At 31.0% G+C, this 22,832-nt stretch overlaps 1 protein-coding gene across 3 annotated transcripts; it reads right to left on the bottom strand.

Moving 5' to 3' along the window:
• Positions 1 to 124: 124 nt before the first annotated feature.
• LOC128160228 (uncharacterized) lies at positions 125 to 21,230 on the bottom strand. 3 transcript variants are annotated; one of them, XM_052823529.1, is made up of 22 exons: positions 21,114 to 21,230; positions 19,473 to 19,552; positions 19,002 to 19,169; positions 15,996 to 16,187; positions 15,826 to 15,873; positions 13,993 to 14,064; positions 13,470 to 13,538; positions 13,341 to 13,382; positions 12,811 to 12,894; positions 12,531 to 12,611; positions 12,308 to 12,382; positions 12,172 to 12,216; positions 11,435 to 11,512; positions 9,948 to 10,028; positions 9,243 to 9,311; positions 9,084 to 9,155; positions 3,606 to 3,686; positions 3,434 to 3,475; positions 2,489 to 2,746; positions 902 to 1,074; positions 644 to 766; positions 125 to 280 (listed from the first exon to the last, which is right to left on the bottom strand). In XM_052823529.1, exons 2-22 carry the CDS (start codon positions 19,531 to 19,533, stop codon positions 167 to 169), a joined length of 2,028 nt encoding a protein of 675 aa, XP_052679489.1. In that variant the 5' UTR covers positions 19,534 to 19,552; positions 21,114 to 21,230; the 3' UTR covers positions 125 to 166. The 3 variants fall into 3 exon arrangements, with proteins under 3 accessions (XP_052679489.1, XP_052679496.1, XP_052679503.1); XM_052823536.1 differs by lacking the exon at positions 9,243 to 9,311; XM_052823543.1 differs by lacking the exon at positions 19,002 to 19,169.
• Positions 21,231 to 22,832: the final 1,602 nt, after the last annotated feature.

Here is a 22,832-nt window from a genome sequence, read left to right as displayed (position 1 = left end):
TACAGCAGGTTGAAAAGTTGACCGGGATGTGAACTTGGTTGGTCACGTGATCAATTCCTGTGAAGCCCGAAGAAAATTTGATTATATTTATATATGTTTATTTATTAAAGATAAAATCATAGACGACTGAATAGACAACTTTATTGGATCTTAGATTTGTTAAAAATCAGTACATAACGACGTGATAATTTGAAGCAGTGTTGGTAAAACTTTCAAACTGAGCGGTTTCACGTGGAAGCTCTAGTATGCTGAACCGTCCACCACACTCCTGTGTTGCAATCTGAAATTCAATAATATGATCTGATATAATTTAATATACATGTATGATGATCATGAGGTTTATATTTAAGTGTATCATACATGTTTCATAATGGACCGTAAATTTTAACCTATTTTTGCATATGTAACGCCCATTCAGCTATTAGTTGTCTGACAAATGACCAAAAATTGAACAACACAATAAAATATGTTTGTAAAGAATATTTTAATTTGATCAATATAAAATGAAAACGACTATTATAAAAATAATCTTCTATTCCTCCATTTTTTCCCAAACTTGTTTCATATAATGATTTTTAAAATAAATTAACAATAGATGTTCACACACAACTCATTAAATTTCAGTTCTACTCATAGCAATCACCTTTATTGAGGAATCAGTACAACCAAGAAACACTCCAGCAAGTCCGTCAGGGGGGTACTCAGAGGATGGGGTAAAGGTTGCAACGGGAATATAGGTCTTCAAAATGTCACATGATTCGGTCACCTGTACTTAATGACATTCAAGGTTTATGTTACTTAAAATCTTTCTGTAGAAGAAAATAGAGGAAAGGTACAGCTTTTCTGTATTTTCTGACGAATTTTCGTATGTGTATTATCCACGGTGACACGACAATATTACCTTGACTCCCGGTTTCCAATTTTGCGTTACAGGAACTGAAGGACATAATGACCTAACAATAAGATTTGACGTGGATATGTGATTGGAACAGTCAGTATTTAACTCGGGATACATTTGCTGGTATTTTGCAAGTTCCTCAATCGTGTGAATTTTCAAACACTGCGTTGTATGCCCTGTGCAGAAATATTTAGCGTAAAAAAATTGCAATGGAAATACTATTCCGTGTTTGTAGTCACATACCATATGATAAGGGGAGCTAGTAAATATGATTACTACATGCACTTCTTACAGATCACACATAAAAAGTTACCAATGCATTGGAAAAATTAGAAATTCTAAAACACTTCAGCGAAATATACTCACTGTATACCATACAGTACTCTTAAAACGCTGTGATGTACTTCAATTATTTACATAGAAACAGAAAATGGTAAGTAACTAACTAACATCCTAACTGGAGCCAACTCGCCAGGTTCGCGAGAGCCTAGTAGTTGCAAAGATTTTTTTGGCGCGAACCAGTCCTTGTCGCGTGAGATTAATAACACCAAGGGTCTGAATAAAGCTTATTCGCCGGAAATTATTCGAAGCAAACCAGTTTATATCAAGTAAATCGCAAAATATTGTCGTCGCAAACAAAAGTTAGTTAAGAGTATTTCAACATAAAAAATAAAAAAATATTACTTTTTTCATTTTTATCTTAGTTAGATGTATATGAACTTTAAATAAGGAACAAAAAATGATAAAATTAATGTTTGAGAAGAAATAGAGTGATATTTTTTTTTATAGATATGCTATATATGATTCTAGGGAAAAAGTTTTCTATATCATGAAAAGCAGAGTAAAGACACATGAGAAAAAGTAACAAATTTATCTAAAGCAGTGATTTAGTTAGAAATCCAAGTATTAGATAATTGTAAAAAGCTTTTTAATAAAGTAAACATATCTTTTGGCTAAATTGTACGCTCTTTGTTATATTGTTTTTTTATGTTTTCTTTTGAAATATATATAATTGATGACATGTTTTAAAGACAAGAAACAATACATTATTGTTAGTTTTAGTTTTTTTCCGTTTATATTTTGTTTCTACTCGAATTGTCAATCTAAAACTAGTACACTTTTAACAAATATATATATATATATATATATATATATATATATATATATATATATATATATATATATATATATATATATATATATATATATATATTTATATATATATATATATATATATAAATACCCACACACATTTGAAATATCTAAATGTATAAACGTGCATATCTATTCAGATGCATAAACTCTTTAGGACCTTATCCCAAAAAAATAAAAACAAAATCCTAGTATTTTTAAATGAAATGTAAAATTATCATTTCTAATAAATAAGAATCGCATTAAAATGTTCATAGTTATAAAAATGTATAAGCTGCAAAATTGAAATGTCAGAGACACACGGAAATTTCGAATCTACAAGTTAACATGAACTAGCTGCCGAGATATCAAATTTCAGCCTACTTTAAGAAATTTTGACGGTAAACAGTTAATTTTAATAGAAAAAACCTCTTTATAGAATTTGAAGCGCTTACTTACCCACAGCTACGGTTGAAGATGTTGTGTTTTTGATTGTGACCCAGTTAAAAGATGTTTGTGTAGCTGCCACTGTAGTTAGTTTCGTAGTTGCTGTAGTTGATCGTGTTGTTGTTGGTTTCGTGGTTAATGTTGCTAGTTGTGTTGTTTTTGTTGTTGGTTGTGCAGTTGTTGATTTTGTTGTTGATAGTGTGTTTGTTAAATCAATTGTTGTTGTGGTCATTTTCGTAGTTGTTTCTGTTGGTCTTGTAGTTGAAGCAACTATTAGATGCATCAAATGCTTTGATTAAAAGTTGTTATGGTCTTTTTTGTTGCAATAAGGTTGCATTATTTTGATAGGCTCACCAGTCTTTTTTTATCCATTTAAAAAAATGGTTTATATAGTTTATATTACTGCTTTTGCTAGACATTTAATTAAATCCTGATGTAAAAGAGCAAAACAATCAGTGGTTTGTATACTTTTTCATAAGTTTCTGCTTCCACCAGATTTTGTGTGATATCTTTATAATGGTAAACACCTTAGTGCCTAAACTACATTCTTTCACTAGAAAGAAAGAAATCAAGATTATCTGTCCTGAAGCGCCCGCTCTACCATTTCCGTTTTCAATACACAACTAAAAATAAGTCTACGGGGAGTTTGCATTGCAAGCAACATTTAGTACCTCAGATGATAACGTAAAATATTATACGAAGTGTCCCAAGTACATCCGAATAGATAAAAGATGTTTCACATTTTAAATATCTGACGATGTTTGTTTTTGTTCACGTACAAATCAACTAGTATAAACAGATGATGTATCTAAAACAGAAATCTTTTTATAAATTTTAATTGAACTTTACTGACAGGAATATTCATTTTTATTGAAAACCATCCAACAAGAGACAGACGCAAAAACTTGGGACATATTTAAGTACATGTACATGTATTGTGAAAGAAATGATATTTACCAGGATGGCAATGGCAGGGGTCTCCCTGTTTTTCGACGGCATCTGTATTAGAATTAGAATAGATCTCAATTTGGACATACAGATTTGGACTAAATAAATATTTTCTACTCCATGAAGCGATAATGAATTTTCTCAGTATTATTTCATTATGCTCATATAAGAAAATATTTACCTCGAAGAATGTGAATAAGAGTTTCTAGACAACGTACAGGATCATGATTATGTTTCACAATGCGATTGAGTTCATGCCAAACTAAAAAAAAACCATTGTATTAATAATTAACGTCAGTTAATAAACGTTTCCATACAAGAACACACCTTTTATTTAAATTAACAACATTTATGATGTAATGCTTTATTATACGTAGTTTAGATACGTTGTTGTTGTATTGGGACATTTGACATAACTGTGTGATTTTTCATCATTAAATGATCATAAAAATTCTTTTTTTTCATGCTGATATATTCTGAATTTTCATGCCAATGTTTATCCTAAATTAGAATATTCTCAATTGTATGTGACTGATGACTTTGTGCCATTGTGTAAGCCTTTGATGGTGTTTTATTTAGAATCTGATACATATTGAGGCATTTTAACTTCTAAATTATAAAATGTTGAAAGCTGTTTTATATTTAAAAAAGGTTAAAACATCCTTTGTATTCAACGTGTTTCTCTAATCGATGGACTAAATTGATTAAGAAAATACAATGTATTGATCACGTGACTTTTATTGATCACATAGAATAAATGGTAATGGGTAATACAGTCATTTCAAGCATATCTTTTACAATATTTTGCTATGATGCGGTATGCTATTTTAATTATATGCTATGAGATTCCCAAGCAATGCTATGAGATTTGTATGGAACGCTATAAAAAATTGAAATGGAGGGCTTAATAATATGGCATGCTAAGCTATGGCCATGGTATGCTATGAGATTTGAAAAAATAAACTGCCTCAATACACAGATGAGTTCCAAACATTTCGAAGTAAAATAATAAGAAGCTAACGTTTACCACTAATCTGCAATGTGAACATTTATTCTTTTAAATAAAAAACCATTTAAAACCGAGTTAAAATCGTGTTGTATGCTTTGTTATGGTATGATATGAAAATCTATGAAATTGTATGCTATAGTTTGATATTCTATGCTATTAGATTTCAATGCTATGCTATGGTGTATGTTGTAAAAAATGTGCTTGAACTAATTATAACTCGTTAACACAATCGTGGAAGTCAGGTTGCTTGAATCGTCTATATACTGTAAACCAACATTCTTTGCGTCATTGACGCGAATATTTATCAATACTTGCCATAGAGTTGTTTTGAAAGATGTGTAAAGGATTAGGTCACAAAAAATTGTTGCCGCGAACTAGTTCATCTAAAGTAAATTACGAACGAATTTGTCGAAAATAATAGTTGATTTATAGAAGTCTACAGTTTTTAGCTCAAGAGCTGAAAGCTCAAGTGAGCTTTTCTGATCACCTTTTGTCCGTCTGTCCGTCTGTCCGTCCGTCTGTAAACTTTTCACATTTTAAACTTCTCTAAAACCACTTCGCCAATTTCAACCAAATTTGGCACAAAGCATCCCTATAGAAAGGTGATTATAAATTGCAGAAATGAAAGACCAATCTTTTTTTAAAACGGAGAAAACCTCGAAACTGTAGAAAAGGGGGGTGCATTTTAAAAAATCTTCTTCTCAAAAACTATTGAGTCAAATTCAACGTAATTTTACAAAATTAATCGTTCTGGAAAGGAAAACATAAACTGCAAAATTTTTTGGCGAACTCTGTTTCAATTTTGAGTAATTAACGAAAATTAAAATAAAGAGATAATCGCTGTCGATCAGTTTATAACTTCGGGTTCGGTATTCCATATCGAAAACGAAAGTTCATTGTGTAAGGCAGCCAAGTTTGAATGTTGACGCATGGCAAGCGTGTCAAACTGACGAAGATGTATTTGCATGTTGTGCAACAGTTAACATGCGAAGGGATACTTGAAACGTGCTAAATATATTTGTGCCAATTTTGTGAAGTCAATTTAGATTCAATCTTTCCATGCGTTGACTTTCTCACTCATGACCGTGGTTTTACGTTGTTTTGCGTTTACTAGTATGCTTTTTAACTTGAGAGGAAATATTGCCTGTATTTTGGGATTTTTATGTATCAATTCAAATATAGACTTCGGTAAATCAGACAGTTAGTATTTTACCTGCGCAAAATTAGCATAATCTGATGCACTAAAAGCATATCATATTATAAATACTATACATTTTATTGGTAATTCGGTACGATCTCTACGTTATGGTTGATTATAATGCAACGTGTTTTGTAAAGATGCTCTGTATTTTCAGTCTAAACGGAGATTGTTTTTGCTGCTAGAAATGTATAGGTATATGTATATTATGAAAAATAAATTGTGCTCTTTCTTTGATTTAGTGCATGTTTCTTCTGTTTTAATTGTTTATTTACAATTTCTCTTTATTAATCATTTTCAGCTGAGTCAAGTTTCGAATTATAAGCAAGATACAAAGCTTTGCTCCCAGACCTGAGGCCATGCTTTTGTTCATTCTGGATAGGAAATACCAAGTTTAAAAATCTTAAGTTGATTGTAAATAACTCATGTGAACAAAGAATTGACTCAAACCAAGCAGAATTGTGAGTTCTGTATCTTGCTTATAATTCTACGATTGACGTTTAAATTTTGATTTATCACTAGAAATGTCACACTAAACGTAAATACTTGTACAGAAAAATTAAAAGGATGATATGCTATAACAACTTTTTGGGGGCCCACTTCTTATACGATGTGTCTACACCAACTTTGATGGTTTTTCAGACACAATTAAATTAAAACGACCTCTTTAAAACAGTTTAAAACATTACTGTTACGGGGATAAATCTATTATCGATATTCTTAAGAAAAAATTACAGCGGAAAATCATCTTGATTTGTAGCCATTTTTTAACGTTGATCTTGAATAAAGATGAAAATAAAGTGTGGGCCTTAGTAAAATAGAGCGATATGCCTGTCAATACATTGCAGTCTGAGGCTCATTGAGGGGGGGGGAGGGGCTAGACCTTATCAGAAATCTTGACAAGCAAAAAAAAAAAAGATTTTGAGTATGGCTATGTCAAACTTTGCAAAAAAAAAAAATTGGTAGGGGGGGGGGGAAGAACCCCCTACCCGTCCACCCAGTTCGATCCGACGCCTATGCATTGATTATACATATAAAAGCCCTTTAACATATTACATGACAACATTTTTCATCGATCAAGTGAGTAAGGTTATAAAACGTAGCACGAGTTCACGCCTGGTAAACAACAATCGTTTATAATGTGGCAGACCAATTAAATATTTGAATGTTTTTAATTTGAGCACCTTGAAGTACAATTTTCCTCTTTCACATATAGGAATCTTTTTTGATAAAATACAATAACTAGCTAGTACAATGTAGTTGAAGATGAATATGTACCTATGTGCATATTCTCATATATAATTTGATCGTTTTATAAAGTGAGGGGGCAGAACTAAAATAAAGAGAATTGGAAGTTAACAGTGTACCCCTACCAAAATTTTGTTTTCTATCTTGCATAAGATCTTATTTTTGGTAAAAATGGTATTTCATAAGGGTTTAATGTCATAGATTAAGCGTAGGAAAATAAGTGTAAAATTTGAATACAGTTTATTTTATGGTATTCTTTTTTTTTGCTACCGAGGGGCCATATGGCACAATATCCTTTGAACACCTATATAAAGCCATTGTTGCTCAGGTGAGCGATGTGGCCCCATGGGCCTCTTGTTTTAAAGAAGACATCTCCATTTTGATATTGATCCTCTAAAACACGAAATTTATAGATATTTAAATGTACAAAATTATAAGTAGTTAATATAACCAATTTTATGACTATTATGTTCATGTTAATAAAAAGATCCAAAGAATAAGTTTCTTTTTAATGTTTTAAAACAGAAATCTTTACACAAAAAGTCACAATTCCAGAAAAATAGGTATAGGATAGGGGTGATCATAACTGTAATATTTCCATTGTGGATATGATTTTTTATATGATATAAAACACATTCTGAGGTTTCCATATGAAAACTTTAAGAAAATTACATTATGTATTTTTATATGCCATCACCTTGTGATCTAATTTATAATCAAAAACATCAAATTTGTAAAATTATACAATATTCTCGTAATAATGTCAATATTGTAATTAATCTTTTAAGTTATTTGTGTTCTTAAAATGATTGAATAAAATTTTGCAAATTTCCATCGAATTAATTAATTATCTTGCTAGGGAAAAAATGGTAATTCATATGAAAAAGAAATCCCTTTCAAGGCAAAGCAGTGACTTTAAAAAATAAAATATGTTGTATATCACATATCAGTGTTGAAATGTTAAAAAGCGACAAAATTTATTGACAAATAATTGTAAAATGCAACGTTCTGTTCCTCCTCAAATCCAAGGAATTTCTGAACATATGTGGTCTTTTATTTGTTAGGAAATATATATTACAGTGTTTATCGAGCAAAACAGCGAAGGATCATAGCTAGCAAGAATTGCCAGCCTTGTAAAAAAAATACACACCCTGAAAAAACAATTTCTATTATTTATTTTGAAGATTTTGAAACTTCCTGGTTAATGCTTTTTTTCAAAATGATCATAAATTGAAAGATAAAATTTACAAGTTTTCTAAACTACAAAATATGTTTTAAAAATATGTTTTAAAGAGATATAATCTTACTGAGACCATACATCTATAACCAAATAAAACTCAAATATTTCATGACAAACGATTTTTGCTTTCAATTAAACGTGCATTACATTTATCCAGAGTCAGTTTCACTCAAAGCTCTTAGTCCGCTCTTTGAATCAACGAATTGAGTCTCATTAGTTTTAAGTTTATATAGTATTCTAGTTTTGCAATTATCTATACTACTATATTAAAATAATAGACTCGAATTTTTGGTCTTTAATACCGAGAAATCGGAAGAATATTGTCTTTTGTTTTATATATATTAAACATCATTGGTACTTGAAGATTACCAATTTGTTTTTATTTTTCCTCAGTTAAGCTTCGCTAATCAATAATCAACTATAATTCCTCTAAAAATCCCGGAAATCACCTAGATTTCTGGAATTTACAATCTTGCGCTTGCGCAATACATTCACCCTAACGGGATCTTTAGTTTATGTTTCCACAATATAACATCTACATGTATAAACTCAGAAATGATAATACAAATACGGGTAAATTTTCATTTGACTTTTGCTATATATTCTGTTCATATATATTTATCACCTTTTTATAAATAGACTTCACAATTGACTCGATTGTAACCAAAATTTTAATATCTCTAAGTTTAGTATTTGGTTACTCTAATACGCACTGTTGGCATTCATATCAACAAATCTGTGCGCCTGTAGGAAAAATCTCAGTAGATCGGACGGACGGTTATTTCATACAACTGGTATTAAAAGTTTGTAGTACTCAACAAGTATGTAAAATAATTTACAACCTGACCAACAAGTTGTTGTGTATAGTGTTCTCAAGGAATTAAAAAATCGCTAAATAAAATTAATAAAAAACCTAAACAATGATGATGACAATAGACTCGTTTTCTAAACACTAAATACTTACCAGCTGCATGTGAATGACATGTCTGTCTGGTTTGATGCGGATAGGGAGATCCGAACAGGTGGGTGATAGCATCTAAAATAAGCCAAAATAATTGCACATTGCAAGGCGCAATTTGAATAAAAACCAAAACCAAAATCAAACTATTTTACATGATCTTACTTTGGTATGAAGAAGGATAGTAATTATAACCGTGAGCGCTGTTACTGCATGCAAAAGACCAATGATAATCTGAAAAAAGTACATTTAAAAAATATCGGGGCATCAAACGGTCACTGGTGAAATTCCACCACACGTATGAAATAAGCTACAGAGGTTCTACCGGAATTTCCATCACAATAATTCGCAAAACCTGCCTTGACTGACTGCTTATTATGGCGTCACATTTTTTTTGAAGTCGCGAAGAATAATTTACGTCACCCTTAAAAGATCAACGAATCAGCGGCAATTAATTGAAATAAAGTGAATATTCTTCAAATTTTACTCCTAGCAAGTCAATACTTTAAAAATATTGAGCGGTCAATATTTTTCGGACTAGTTAATATTACAATTACTGAATAATCTACTGAATATAGCAAAAATATGTGGAAAAGTACTGAAATTCAAATATAAGATACTTTTTGGTTACATTAGTTTCACCTACACTTTTTAAACATGCGCTCTCTTGTAAAGAACGCCATCGCTGTTTTATGTGGTAATTTCATGAGAATAATTCACGACAGTAACATTCTATATTGGAATTGATTATGAAATATTGAATTTAACATTAATTTGTATTACTATAATTTCTGTTCAAAATTAATTTCAAATAAAAGATTTTGTATGGTGACCTTATTAGGTTTTTCATCCCCTAATCGATTTTCTTACCCTCAGAAGACGTATGTGAGTAATGAAGATCAAAGGTCTTGGAACACACGCATTTATTATCAGTACCATCTGGATACAGCGCTAAAAATACAATATACAACGATTTTAAATTAACCTAACTGCAACAAAAAGGAAGAGGTTTAGCTGAAATATGAGGGCTGATCTAAAAAAAATGTCACAAATGCGATAAAATCGTGAATAATCTGCATAATGTGAAAAAAAAAATTGTACTTTGAAACCTCATTTTACGTCATTTCTGGTTTCTTAGCGTGATGTTCAAACCTCAAAATTTAATTCTTTACAAAGAATTAACCACGATGCTAAAATTGTTTCTAGTATCATTTTTTGTTTTGAATGGAACAAATCATTACTCTTTTTTGTGTTGTATAGAGTAGACTCTTTGATATTTTGATTTAATAAATGGCTTATGAACTTAGCCTTTTAATATGGCTGATGACATAATAACCTAGCTTATTTTCAATGCATTTTCAGTTATTCCAATCTATTGATGAAAAAATGCATCGTAACACTAATAGCATTTCTTGTCTTTTTATTATATTCTAGTCCCAATTTCTAAAAAGAGCTCTAGAAAAACGTTTTAACCGCAAAAAAGTATAATTTGGTCCAGCATGGTTTTTTTTATCATCATTAAAGTATGCTGAGTCTGAAATAATATGCTGGCCTTCATGAAAATGGCATTAAGTAGGTCAAAATGGCGATTCAAAATGGCAGACAGCCAATCTTCAAATTTTTCTCCTAAAGTCTCTTCAATTGGAAAAAATAATGACAAACACTAATGAATTGATCCAAAATAGCGTTTCATCATATCCAACGTGTGCTGAGTCTTACAAATTATGCTGGCTTTCCACAACTGTTGTTAATTAGATCAAAGTGGCGATTTAAAATGGCGGATAACAAAATTTTGTTAATTCGTCATAAATGGACATAAAGAGTGAGACAAACATGAATATTCAGTCCAAGTATGTTTTTAATCATAACTTAGGTGTGGATAGTCAAGAATAATATGCCATTTTCAAGAAAATGTCAAATTATCTTTAAAAAAAATGGCGACTCATAACGGTGGGCATTTACATTATATATTTTTCCCTTTAGTTTCTTAAATGGTGAAAAGCGAGAAAAAAAACAATTATAATTTTTTAGATAAATTTTCAAATCATAAATAAGACGTGCTAAGTCCAGGGAATCACGCTGGTTTCTTGTTTTTTTTTTTTTCTCGGATTTTGCTATGCAATTGTTTATAACATAATAACGTATGAACTGTGAAAAATAGATACATGTGAAGAACTGAACTATATTTGTTACATGTATGTTACATGTCTAACTTAAATAGATTTAACAATGAATGGATTAATTTATCTAGCACATTTAGATACATGTAATTATTTCATGAATAATTTTTTTCTGTTATCCGATTCAAGTATATGAAAAAGCCACAAAATATCATACATGGTTACGAACAACAATACCTGCCATGTGTTCAATCAGTGTTTCTCTATTCTGTCCATGATAAAGAGTTGAATGTTCTTCCATCAAAAATGACCACACTGATATGATAAATAAAATCAGGTTTAGATATCTCCATAACCCCAAGTACTATAAAGTTGCAATTTTCACAACTAATATCTGCTATAAAAACAACTATAAATACAGAACATAAAATACATTGACCAATAGCATTTTATGATAGATATGGATCCCAAAGGCATATTTCATACAAAGTTTATGAACTGTTCTGTTATAGTCGAAGATTTTTATGTGTAGGAATACATATCACTCCAGGAGCTCTTCATTAATAATTTTTAACGATACAAGTCTATTCCATACGTTTTCTTAAGAAGAGTACAACAATTCAAGATTAACATTTAGAAAATGATAAAAATATTGCCAATATGACAATCCATGTCGATTAAAATATTTATGACACCAAAATCTAAAATTCATATTCAAAAGTCTTTTTGATAGCTCCTACATGAATTTTCGAAGCATCAGCTTTTTGTATCAATACAATAAATATGTAATTTCTGACATTTAGTTATAAAACCTGAATAAACAAGAAAGGGTGAAAATTACAAACTAGTCGTTGAAAGAACTTTACGTAACAACAAACAAAACAGACTCATTGACACAGACAACCAAATTCTCTCTCTCTCTCTCTCTCTCTCTCTCTCTCTCTCTCTCTCTCTCTCTCTCTCTCTCTCTCTACCTGTGTGCTCGCTTAGACAATCTCCTTTTATATAGGCATTATAGTCTGAAAAAAGAAAATCATAAATTTGATCTGTAATGTAAAAAATAATATATCAAAACCAAATTTTACCAAGATTAAAAATATTAAAAATTACTGTGATCAGCATTGGTGTGGGCGGCAGGAATGTGACAGGAACTGCACGGGGGTTCAGAGTGGGTATGATAGGCTTCTGTAACAGTTAAAATAAACATATGTTATAACAAAAACAGTTGTTCTCTTAAATTGATATTTATCATTAACTGCTTTTTACCCCACTATGCCAAAAGGTTTGTTACTATTCAAAATCATTAAAAAAATAAGGTAAACTTTAAATATACCGTTCATATGATGAACAAACTGATCAAAACAAGTTGCATGATGTTCCCCAGAACTCCGCAAACGTAGAAGGTCTTGCCAAACTGATAATAAATGTCGGTCATTAGAGCACGCAAAAATCAAATCTACTAAACTAACAATTGCTGATCGAAAAAGAAGGATGAAAAAAGTGTTAAGTGAATAGAATATTTAGGAGAAAGAAAGAACAATACATCATATTAAAATCATTATAATGATCGTAAAGTACTGACAAAATGCAACATTTTCAAAGAAATAACTTACGTTGATATCTAGTATGGCATTTAGCAGAAGGTTCCATTACACCCATATTGTAAGGTACATAAGACAGATATCTGGTGATAATATCTTAAAATTGAAAAAAAAAAGACGAAAATAAAATTGATACGGTCTTTGTGTTTTTGTTTATTGTTTCTTTATCAGTGAATTCGGAAGGTACTGTAATCTTAACAATGTTTCTCCGCTGTCATTCTGTCCCAACTTGGTTTTCTAAACTATTTTCTTTTTGATTTGGAGAATTGATTTGAAAATTACAAAGTTGTGTATAATTAAAAACAAAAAACTGAAAAAGTTTCAGTTCAATTGTTTTAATTAATTAATTTTAAATGAATTATTAATAATGACACGCAAACGACCCATTGTTAATTGTCCCTACAAAAGCATCTTTCGTCAATTTTTCTAATTATCAACTACATAAAACTCCTTTGTTTTTAAAATAAGGATTTGAAAGGGGAACATGTCCTGCCTATGCAATACTTAAAGAATGCTTGTTTTTATAGATGTCATTAATTTACCTTTGTATGTGGGGTGGTTCATGCAGTTGTGGTGGTAATATTCTGTAAAACATCACATAAAGTCATTTATATCATTTAAATGAACAGAAATTGTTAGAATTATTGTCATTATTTATAACAGTGACCTACGTTGTCCCCTGAAGGAGTATTGTATGTTGGATGAACTATCAGAACACTCGCAGTCGGAATATTTCAGGCCTAGAAGAGACAAAAGATCGTAGACGACTAGTCACAGTTTAAATACTGAAATATTTCAATTTAACATCATATGCACATATTTGATATGGCATCTAAAATATTAGTTTGTAGATTATTTCCTATTATATAATGTTCATTTGTTTTTGTTGTTATTGGTGGTGGTGGTGTGTGGGTAGGTGTGTATTTTGTGTGTGTGTGTGTGTGTGTGTGTGTGTGTGTGTGTGTGTGTGTGTGAGAGAGAGAGAGAGAGAGAGAGAGAGAGAGAGAGAGAGAAGTGTAAGTGTAAACTCTTGAAAAATATAGTGATTAAGGTGTGGGTAACGTTATTTATCTCTCCTATATAAAGGTCGATATAAATGATGTGAAACTAGGATAATAAAGACCAATCAACATGTAATGTTAGCGAAATAAGCAGATACTTCTGATAATAAATGTAAAATATTCCGTTTCTTACCTGCCATCTCCTGGACTAATGTGGACAGACAGTAATGGTCGTTCTGGCGGAGATAATCTAGTTTATCGAACACTGTCGGAAAAAGTTATTGTATGTGGTTTTAATAAAATAAGTGATTAAGGCCACAATAGATCTGATTTCCATTTGTGCGTCTGAATATTGGAGAATCTATATATTAGGCATGATTGATGATAGAACGTTTTGGATATGACATAAAACAGAATCGTTCAACTTAAAATAAGCATGGGAAAAGGCGAAAGCGATACGACGTGATTATTCTAAACACAACGGATAAAGAAAAAACGTTCTTTTTGGATTCAATAAAATTTGAAAAATGAGAATTGCATGTGACAAAATATATAAATAAATGTCTTTTTTTCTATAAATCCATTCTAATTAAAAATGACATTCAGTTCACACAAAGTAAAGAATTTTAGCGAGCGCGCCGGCGAGCAATTAAAGCGAGCTCTACCGGCAAGGCGCGTGTGAATAGAAAATTCGGACTAGATGCACATTGACTCAACGGATTTTTTTGGCGTCAGTTACTCTGACCAGTAATGCAATGTTTTTATCGGACCAGCAGTTCCCTGTAAATGTGGATTCCCATTTCACACTCTCTCGAGAACAAGATAAAAGACTATGTACATGAATTGTAAATATACCACTGACACAACGTACATGTAACTCCAATACACAAGACTAACGGAGTTATCGTCCTTTCGAGTGACATCACAGTGGATTTCTTACACATTGATCCGACAGAAGTTTTCGGCGTCAGTAAATTTCGACCCACAATGCATTTGATCAATGGCGTTCGATCTCACTAGACTGTATACATTCTCACGAGAATCGAAGTACAACTTTTGAGAAACATATGAATTGTGTAATTTTAAGAACATCATGCTTTTTAGACAAACAAAACAGTATATTTCGCAAAATCTTGCAGAGCTAACGAATTGGGACATTTCTTCAGAGATAAGAAACAGTACGTTGTAACTTGCTCTCACTTGGATGAATGCTCACATTTATTTCATTCACTATATTTACGGTAATTTCCAGGAACGTTTTTTAAAAGGGTGTGGCAGCATCATTAAAAAATCTTCAAAAGGAAACAAAAGGAAAAAGAATTTTTTTTTCTCAAAATCAGGAAAAAATTCTAATCCGATGAGGATGGGAAGTTCGTGGAGTTCTTTATTTTCACTTCCATTTATTACATGCTTCCGGGGGGGGGGGTGGTTCTATTTTTCGTATATCATCAGCAAATTTTTTTAAAACGTAAATTTTTGAAAAAAAAAATTAAACGGGGGGGGGGGGGGTTCGATGATAAGTCAGTTCTTTATATGTAAGTTTAAGAAAAATGACTGCTGCAAGAAAAAAGGAAATTAACTGCAATGAACATCATGTTCAAATCATTATTATTCAACAATCAAAATTGTATCTGAGATAATTTGTTAACAAATAAATAAATAAAAAATCTTATAAATTATGAATAATGAAAATTTAGTGGAAAAATAGGAATGTTTATTTTATTTTGCATTCAAATTCATTTACGTTGTGTCTTTTATTTTTATTGATTTATAATATTCATTATTTGATCGCTCTAATTTACAAAAGATGACAATTCTTCAAAATAAACTTTAGTAAGTTATTATTAACTCCAAATTAAGATAATACATTATTCAAAGTATAAAAATTGGTCATAGATTCATATTTAACACGATTATCATCATTTTCTTCTCTTTGTCATTTTAGGGAAAGTAGTCATATTTATGGATAATGGAATAAAAAAAATTATTCAATAAAACTGAGCAATATTTAAACAAGTAGTTTTACCTGAATATGTTCTATGACAATTGACCCTTTCTGCTTCTCCAAAAATTTCTGAAATATTTCAATATGGCTTAATTTCAAAAGATATTGATAAGTCACTTTTTTTCATGATTTTCAACGTTTACCTGAATAGCTTTTGTAAGAATATGCAAGTTGAATTAGATATAGATTACCTCGGTAGTAACGGTGATTGTGGTAACAGTTGTAATGATGGGAGCTATGTGAACTGTTCGAGCTGGAGCTACCACTTGCGCTAATAGCTATACTTGAACTATGGCTGGAAGAAGTTTGTGTCTGGTGGGCCGATTGATGGACTGCGGTATGAGATACGTAAACTGTTTGTCCACTTAATGCTTGATCACATTCTATAAGAAATGTAACAGTTTTTTATTACCGGTGGAATGCGGCACTATTGTGTAACTTATGAATAATTCTTTTAAATAAATTTTGATCTTAAATGTATTAAGATGTATCTTAATAATCATACAGAATAGTAGACAATTTTATAAGCATTACACATATCAAAAATAGTTGGCAAGTTGGTCTCAAACTATATAACTCCAATAAAGATTAAAAAAATTATATCTATATAAAACAAAGGGTCTGGATGTTAGATTTAATGATTGTATTATGTTGGGCTGAATAGTTGGGGAATGTTGAAATGGGTATGTTGGACTGAAGAGGACTGAAATGTTGGGATTTGTTGGACTGGGATGGTTTGGGGAATGTTGGAAATGGAATGTTGGATCGATTGGATGGAGTATGTTGAACTAAATATTTGGGGTATGTTAGAAGAGGTATGATGGACTGAATGGGTGGGTTATGTATGACTAAATGGTTAGGTTATGTTGGACTGCATTGATCGGGTATGTTGGACTGGTAAGTTCGGATAGTTTAGACTGAATGAATGGAGTATGTTTGACTAAATGGTTGGGATATGTTAGAAGGGGTGTTGTTGACTTAATCATGGGTAATGTTTGGCTGAATGACTAAGGTATGTTAGACTAAATGGATGGAGCATCTTGGACTTAATAATTGGGGTATGTTGGACTAAATGATAAGATAGGTTGGACTTAAAAGTTGGGGTATGTTGGACGGAATATGTTGGACTGAATAATGATGAGGTATATTGGACTGAATGGTTGGGGTATGTTGAAAGGAATATGTTGGACTGAAAGTACAAGTAATGTTGGACTTAATAGTTTGGTTATGTTGGAAAGGGTATAGTGGATTTAAAAAAAGTTGGGTATGTTAGACTGATGAGTAGGTTTATGTTGGATTATTAGAACAACACAAATATCTCTCTTTCTAAGTAGAGAATTTTAATGAAAATTGGCATAAACATTGAAGAATCCTGGAGTAATAATTAAGCAAAGTAATGTTACAAAATAATAAATAGTTTGTTTATAACAGTACATAAACCAGTCGGTGGTCAGTGTACCCGGCGCAGGCACAAACTCGGAGTTTAAAAAACTTACACCATCTTCTTTTTAAGTGTTGTTAGACCTACAATTCTTGATAAAAGAAATCAAATCATGTATGTTCATTTTGCTATATATTAACTGACTGAGACAGATTATTGTATTTTGATGTCAAGGCGGCGCAGCGAATACAGATGTATAGTACATATGTACTTATAATTGGAGGTCTCGAAAAAAGACCTTTTTTGGCCAAGAAATTGCTTAAAATAAAACTATACGATGGAAAGGGGTCAAAAGCTTCAGTAAATCGTATTTTTATTTACCGATTTTTTTTAACTAGAATTAAAACAAACGCACTAGATATCGAGTACATTTTTTACAACAAAAATTGATTTTAACAGTTCTAAGATATATACAGAATGAATGTAAGAGACGTTTCACAGTAAGTTGACTTTTTGGAAGAAATAGCTCGATTTTTTCACCAAAAAAATACAGAATAGAAGGTATATGTAACTGTTGCCATTTTGAAATAAAAAGAAAAGATGAAAAATGAAGAATAGTTCATGTTTTCTGTTCGTTTGAAAGGTCTTTGTATCAAATGACCAAGGAAAAAAACCGTTAAAATGACTTTGCAATGAGTTTGTGGTTGCGCCGGGCCATTGGATGTAGGCAACTTTGTTAGCTTACCAGGAATGAACAAATGATGTCATTAACTTCAAAATTTTTACGTTAATAAAAGACATCCTGGTTTATTTTCCGATGAAATTTCAGTGATTTATATTTTTCTTAGAGTAAAGGTCTCATTAATTTCCGAACAACCCTCGTATAATATGAATGGTTTGGTTAATTTTGGACTGAATAGTTGGGGTATGTTAGATGGGGTATGTTGACTGAATGAATGGAGTTCGTTAAACTAAATGGCTGAGGTATGTTCGACTAAATAGTTGGTCTATGTCGGAGGTGGTATGTTGGACTGAATGGTAGGTATATACTTGATTGAATGGTTAAGGCATGTTGAACTTATCTGTTTGGATATGTTGAAGGGGGTATGTTAGAGCTAATAATTTGGGTATGTTAAAGGGGTAATATTTGAATGAATGGTTTGGGTATGCTAAACTGAATGGGTTGGGTATGTTGGACGGGGTTTATTAGACTGATTTTTTAGGGTCTAGTGGATATTTGTCCTTTAATCATTTTTGGTACCATTTATTACAAATATATTTCTTCCATAGTCTTGATTCTCTTGAATCAATATCAACAATATAATTAAAAATTTTTAAGCAAAACAAAAAGTGAACCAATTTGCCACTAATAATTTCTATGAGCAAAGAGATGGTTATAAAGGTAATAATAAAAAAAAACCCTGATAAACCAAAGAAAAAAATACAATAACAGATCTTGTGTTCAATAGAAAAGCTTTTAACGTTTCAATTGATTAAGTTGATACAAATGAACTTTCAAATACATTATATTTTTCAAAAAGAAATATGTAGAAAATAACCTATGCACCTTCAATTCAACATTTTTAAAGTAATAGTTATATATTCTATTGTGAAGCAATCAATCGAAACGAAGACAATACTTCTAGCTAAATATTTCTTACAAGTCTAACCAGAAAGCGAGCGTCGCTAACGTCAAAAGAATGAAGCAAAGCGTATTTTTTTCTGAAATATAATTATCTTTTAAAAGTCTCAGCCTAGTTGAATATACTTCAGAGGAAAAAATAAAATGTAATCAGAAAAACGAGTGTAATCTCACCTTGTCTGTGTACGCTGTGTGGATTATGTAGTTCACCATTGACCAGTATACATTGTGTGAAGTCAATGTGAGCGCCATCCGGGTTACTGCGGACTATATACTGTTGGTTTACGAGCTCTAAGTAACACCGAGAATCCTCAAACGGTTTAAAAGTACAGCAATCAATCACTATAAAATATCAAAGCATTAAGAGAATTGAAATACAATCATAAAAATCATATGGTCGGAAAATATTTATTTCATTACGTAAATTTCTCATTTAACGACAGTAAGAAATTTGACCTTTTTAATAATGTAAGCATACTTCTAAAATGCGTCTGATGAAACCTTCACCAAATCCTTTAAATCTCTCTTTTGATTACTTCAGTTTCGATATGTATTTACGTAGAATAATAGCAGATTGTAACTACAGTTTTTACCGATCGTTATACGCGGTATACTCGTATTCTACAACATATTCAAATTTCTCACCTTGAAAGGCTTGGCAAAGAACTATTCCAATATAGATTGCACCAATTGCCATGTTTGTCATTGGTCTGTTCTTGCAGAGACTGAGAGAGAGAAATAGGTGTACATTTTTTAAATACTCCTTATTTTCAAATCATTTTGATATTCATTTATTAATTTTAAACTGCATATATGTTCACGTTCGTAGTTAATTTACTGTATAAACAACCACTCTGGCCACATATTTTTGCCTTACCTATATACCTTCCCCTTATTTCCAAATATTTTTTATTACCAATGGATCAGTTTTAACCCGTATATATGTGAAAATATTATTTAAAGTCAATTTATTTAACCAGTGCACACTCTAGTTAAATATTTTGTTTTACGTTTGTCGGTAAAATTTCCTGAATTGATTTAATGCATTGCATTAACATATTACTGATTCTTATTTCTGTCATTAAATAAAAAAATATATATATATACCTAGAAAATGTAAATGTTCGTATTTTTCAACCCATTTTAATATCATTGGAAAAGCATTGAACAAGTGTTTATAACCATTTTTGTCCACACGGATTTATCTACAAAACTATCAATAGTATACATTTTTACCATCCTTGATTAACATCTTCATCGAATATGTGTTTTTGTACATGGACATTGTTATCTCATGATCGTACAATGTACGTGTGGTTGATACTACTGCTGTGATAGACATGTTTATCAACATTTGATGCTTTATCATAAAAAGAACTATTTCTTCACAGCGCCTTTCTTGTGCCATTCGGTGTCCTAGTGTTACATGTATTATATTAACCTCTAATCGATAGTTTATATTTCTTTGATCTATAATTCAAAACATTTACAACTGTTTCATATGCTTTTCAATGTTGGATGATATTTTTATAGATAAAAGAAAATAGTAGCAGATGTGTCATTTAAATGAAGAAGAGCAATTATCGATAATTATTTTGCTCAATTACGTCGTGTTATTTTGCTTGCAATTAAATTTTCTTATTTTCAACCTATATGGTTCTTTGTGTGATATATATATATATAAATAAATAAATATATATATATATATATATATATATATATATATATATATATATATATATATATATATATATATATATATATATATAAAAGCACTGACAAACCAACAACAGTCGTTATCTATAATGTCGGATTAAAAGATACACGGTTATAAGATGAGATATAAAAAAGCACTAAAAATAACCAACGATACGAACAATAAAGTAAAATATTGTCAAATTGTCGGGACAACCCGCCCCTTCTACAGGACAACAAAAAAGCACAACAAAAAATTTGGAAAACGAAAATGGAAGAAGGCATGACTAAAAACTTGCAATGACAAAAGTCCCCTAACCCTATCTCCGTTTTATTGGTAGTGGGCTTATGACTAGTTAAGCACTTGGAAATAAGAGTTGACGGGGAATTTTATCAGCATATGTAATACGTAACATGTTACAATACTTATCTATGGTATGTCTCTACGGTTGTAATCATCTTCTTTGTTTTAAAAATAATTGCCTAAATAATAGCAATTAAGGAACTCCAACATAACTTGAAATCGTCTAGTTGGCGTATAGATAAACATTACAAAACAATACAATCTGAAATATAAAAAGGTACACTTACTATTTCGAAACACAAAGACTTTGCAAAACAAGAATATCAAGTGTGCATCGACGAACCGACGACCAGATTGCTTTGAAGGACGGGACACTATTGTCTTAAGATAAGGCTGGTGGTGAATTGGTTCTCGTATAATCATATTTAGATTAATTGTATTCGTTGAAAATTGTTGACATGACAAAACTGACTTACGTTAAAACAAAAACCATGATAATTGTGTTGTTAACATTAAAAATAAAGTGAAAACGTAATCAAAGAACGTCAAAATATATTTACAACAGCAAATCCAAACACAGACAGACACTTTAGTATTGTTAGTTGGACAAATTAACCCAAAAACCAAATTTAATTTGAATTATTTTACCTACATTGGATATTTTAACTTCAAAAAAACATCCTTAAAACAAAGATATATAGCATGTTCCAGTGAATATGAAGCAGAATTTACGTCGACTCGATATATCCCGATGAACTTGAAATAAAATATACCACAGAATATGTGTCATCTGATTCATATTTGGGTGATTCACTGAGAAGGGACATGATGGTAATTTAACAATTTAACAACAAAACTTTATGATAAACGTTGTGACTTCATTTTTTTAGTCAACTTTTCTTACTTATGTAGTAATATACCTTAATCACCTGCTTATGGATTTTTTTGTCTTTCAGTTAATTTTATAAGCAAGGACATACTCTACGTATGAGCATTCCTAAAACTACTGACAAACAAGTCGATAAAACGAGACTATCAACGGTCTCAAATGAAGTCATCTTTTCGTACGTTCTATGATCGATACAACGACCTTGTCGCAAATACAATCTTCCACTGGGTCGAATACAAACTAATGCTTCTCATAATTATTGTAAGGTTATAATTAATCGAATAATTGTCTATGGATTTTCTCATTTTCCTGATTACGACAAAGAGCAGATCGCAGGTGTGACCAGTCACCAGAGGATGCTTACTTCTCCATGGCACATAAACCAACCTCAATTTTTTTTTAGATGTCCGTATTTGCTGTAGTCCTGTTTTGTATTTTTCCTTTGAACTTTTGATCTTAAACACTGTTCGTTATCACCACTTAGGCATTAGATGCTTAATTTTATTGTCATTTGTTCCATAAAACATTAAGCGGTGCAGACAAATTATCATTAAGCGCTAACGTGCGGTATTCAATTCTAACGTGCGTTTTTTAGTTTGCCTGCACCGCTTGATGTGTCATAGGACCGACGACTTCCAAAAATAAGCATGAAACTCTTACATTTAAATTCATACGAATGCGTTTTTTTAATGAAATATTTGTGTGTCGTCGCTTTAAAGCTATTATATACGCATTAAGTCAGGAATGTGTAACATACATAGAACAGCCATTGATTTATTTTCCATTTGTACAAATCAAATTGGTTATGTAAGTTTGATTGTTTCCTTTTAAAATATGACATTATAAGTTTCAATGATAAATATAATCAAAACACGTTATGATGTTTATATTTGTGCCCAGGACGCATGGCTAAGTGTATTAAAAGGAAATAGAACGTCTCAGATTCCCAATGCAATCATCAGAGAAAATATATACTGTATGTATATATATGCCATTGAAATTCTTTATTTTCACTTATGATAACACAAATTGAATACTAACTATTTACGGATCCAAATTGTCAAAAGTTTATAACTATCACTAACTGTACTCAAAACTTTGAAAACGACCGAAAAAT

The sequence above is a fragment of the Crassostrea angulata genome, chromosome 1 (genome assembly GCF_025612915.1).
Source record: "Crassostrea angulata isolate pt1a10 chromosome 1, ASM2561291v2, whole genome shotgun sequence".
Lineage (NCBI taxonomy): Eukaryota > Metazoa > Mollusca > Bivalvia > Ostreida > Ostreidae > Magallana > Magallana angulata.
This window is presented reverse-complemented; position numbering and strand designations above follow the sequence as displayed.

Excerpts from the sequence above, each read along its gene's own strand:
- LOC128160228 (XM_052823529.1), bottom strand. The coding sequence starts at position 19,533 with ATGACAAACATGGCAATTGGTGCAATCTATATTGGAATAGTTCTTTGC. Across the intron at positions 14,065-15,825 it reads TTGTCATAGAACATATTCAG|TGTTCGATAAACTAGATTAT; the intron begins GTAAAACTACTT and ends TTTTTCCGACAG. Across the intron at positions 9,156-9,242 it reads CTATCCTTCTTCATACCAAA|ATGCTATCACCCACCTGTTC; the intron begins GTAAGATCATGT and ends GGCTTATTTTAG.